Below are 2,044 nucleotides of genomic sequence, written 5' to 3'. Positions count from 1 at the left end.
TGAAGGTACTTCATTCTGCCTTAGGTTTGAGTCCACCGAGTGTCAGACCCGCTTCATTGAACCTGATTCTTTGTGCTGATTCCCATGGTGTAGCTGATTAAACAGCCTGTGGCTCCTACCCTAGGCTGCCACTACTAGGGTTTTCATGTTTTCCAGCTGTAGTTGGATAGACTAGGCAAGTTTATTTCAATTCAGCAAACATTCCTACACATTCACTTAGTGCGCCCAGTTCTGAGATAAAGAAATAGGACGAAAAGATACAATCCTTTTTCTCAAGATGCGCACAGCCTAGTGCAGGATACAGACACAGACACCAGTCTTACTCGATTGTGTATTATGTTTACCAATAGAAGCGAATTGAGCCACAGAATGTGGACCTGGAGTTCATCTCTTCTCTGACCTTCTCAGAAGGGGTGTGGGTCCTCTCAGCCATCGGGCAAGAGGTACTGCTGTGGAGGCTGGGATTCCCAAGGGTATCTAATTCTTGTGTTTCTTTTTACCAGGATGAACTCATGGCAGAATTAGAAGAACTAGAACAGGAGGAACTAGACAAGAATTTGCTGGAAATCAGTGGACCTGAAACAGTCCCTCTACCAAATGTTCCCTCTATAGCTCTACCATCAAAACCCAGTGAGTACTTCTTATCCAGAGTCCTGACACATCCATGACGCCACGTGGTCATTTGGTTTCAGTTTGGGTCCAGAGTTGAGAACCAGGTGGGATCTGTTGTGATGGCCCCAGAGACAACTGTCCTATCCTAGTTCTTTCTAGAACAGGGTTTCTTATCCGTGGCACTGTTGACACAGCCAGATTGCCCTTAGGGCTGGGGCTGGGTGGGAGGCCTGTCCTGCACACTGTGCATGTTGAATAGCATCCCTGGCCTCTTCTATCCACTAGATGCCAGTAGCACCCCTTCCCAAATTGTGACAAAATTATCTCCAGATATTGCCAGATGTCCCCTTTGGGATGTGGGAGGGTATCACCCCCAGTTGAGAACCCAGAATGATTTTCCCTGTGTCACCAAATAAGGCCTGGGAGAAGGTGTGAGAGTTTAATTCCAGGATACCTCTTGCTCCCTGTCTAGAATCCTGTGGTGTTTGCACCTGTAAAAGCCTGGGGCCTAAGAGGCCATCACTGTGGGAAGGAAATAGCTTGGCTTTTTTAAAGTCCTGGTTCTATAAGACTTTCATTTCCTTCTGCCTGTTCCTCCTTCCCCTTCCCTTCCCCATTATTTTACGCTTGGGTGGAAGTATTCCACACAGAACTAGAAAAGGTGAAGCAGTTTGATTTGGCATAGCGAGTACCCAGGGAGCAGAGTGACTAGTCACCTCATTCTCCTGGTTTCAAGGAGGAGATGGCCCTTCGAGTTGAGTCAGCTGTTCAGATGGGGCCGGAATAGGGGCAGAGGAGTCCAAATGTTCAGCAAGTTGCCTACAGGTGTGGAGAGGTGGCTCAAGACACTTGAGCGGGGAAAGGGAAGTGGCAAGGATTTGATCTCTTCTGGTATTTTCCCTTCTCTTTCTGACCTTGGATACTCTGGAACTGAGGCCTCCCCTGAATCCTGACTCTTAGTGTAGAATCCTTGTTTTGTCTGGCCCTGATGCTGGTGGAAGGGAGGTGTTGGGGAAAGTGTGCCTGGTTATCTGGAGTTTTATGTTGCAGCTTTAAGGCACAGAGTGGCAGTCTGCTGATAGCCTGGAGATGAAGTGGCTGCAAGGGCAGGGCTGTTTTTGCAGACACCATGTGGCACAGTCCTGGCACCCAGCCAGAATGAGTTGAGAGGACTACAACTAGCCCTTCTAATTTACCTTTTCTCTTGTCGCAGCCAAGAAGAAGGAAGAGGAAGACGACGACATGAAGGAATTGGAGACCTGGGCTGGAAGCTTTAATTAACTGGTCCATTGCAAGCTGGGCCCAGACAGACTCTGGTGACCTGCAAATGGGCAGGCATTTGCGTGTGCAGGGCAGGCAGGACGTGGTGCAGGCAGGTTCCATCGCTCTCGAATCTCCTTCCAAAGCAGTAGGGCTGCATCACTGCTCACTC

At 48.9% G+C, this 2,044-nt stretch overlaps 1 protein-coding gene across 1 annotated transcript in view; it reads left to right on the top strand.

The window, feature by feature from the left end:
• CHMP4B (charged multivesicular body protein 4B) overlaps positions 1-2,038 on the top strand; it is a 32,936-nt gene extending 30,898 nt beyond the window's left edge. The window contains exons 4-5 of the mRNA XM_006764591.1: positions 504-630; positions 1,826-2,038. Coding sequence (XP_006764654.1) covers positions 504-630; positions 1,826-1,893 — 195 coding nt within the window. The 3' untranslated portion in view covers positions 1,894-2,038. The remainder of the gene's footprint in view (positions 1-503; positions 631-1,825) is intronic.
• The last annotated feature ends 6 nt before the right edge of the window (positions 2,039-2,044 follow it).

This window comes from Myotis davidii, unplaced genomic scaffold (assembly GCF_000327345.1).
Source record: "Myotis davidii unplaced genomic scaffold, ASM32734v1 scaffold38, whole genome shotgun sequence".
Taxonomy (NCBI): domain Eukaryota; kingdom Metazoa; phylum Chordata; class Mammalia; order Chiroptera; family Vespertilionidae; genus Myotis; species Myotis davidii.
Note: the sequence above shows the minus strand (reverse complement) of the source record. Positions and strands in the feature narration are given on the sequence as shown.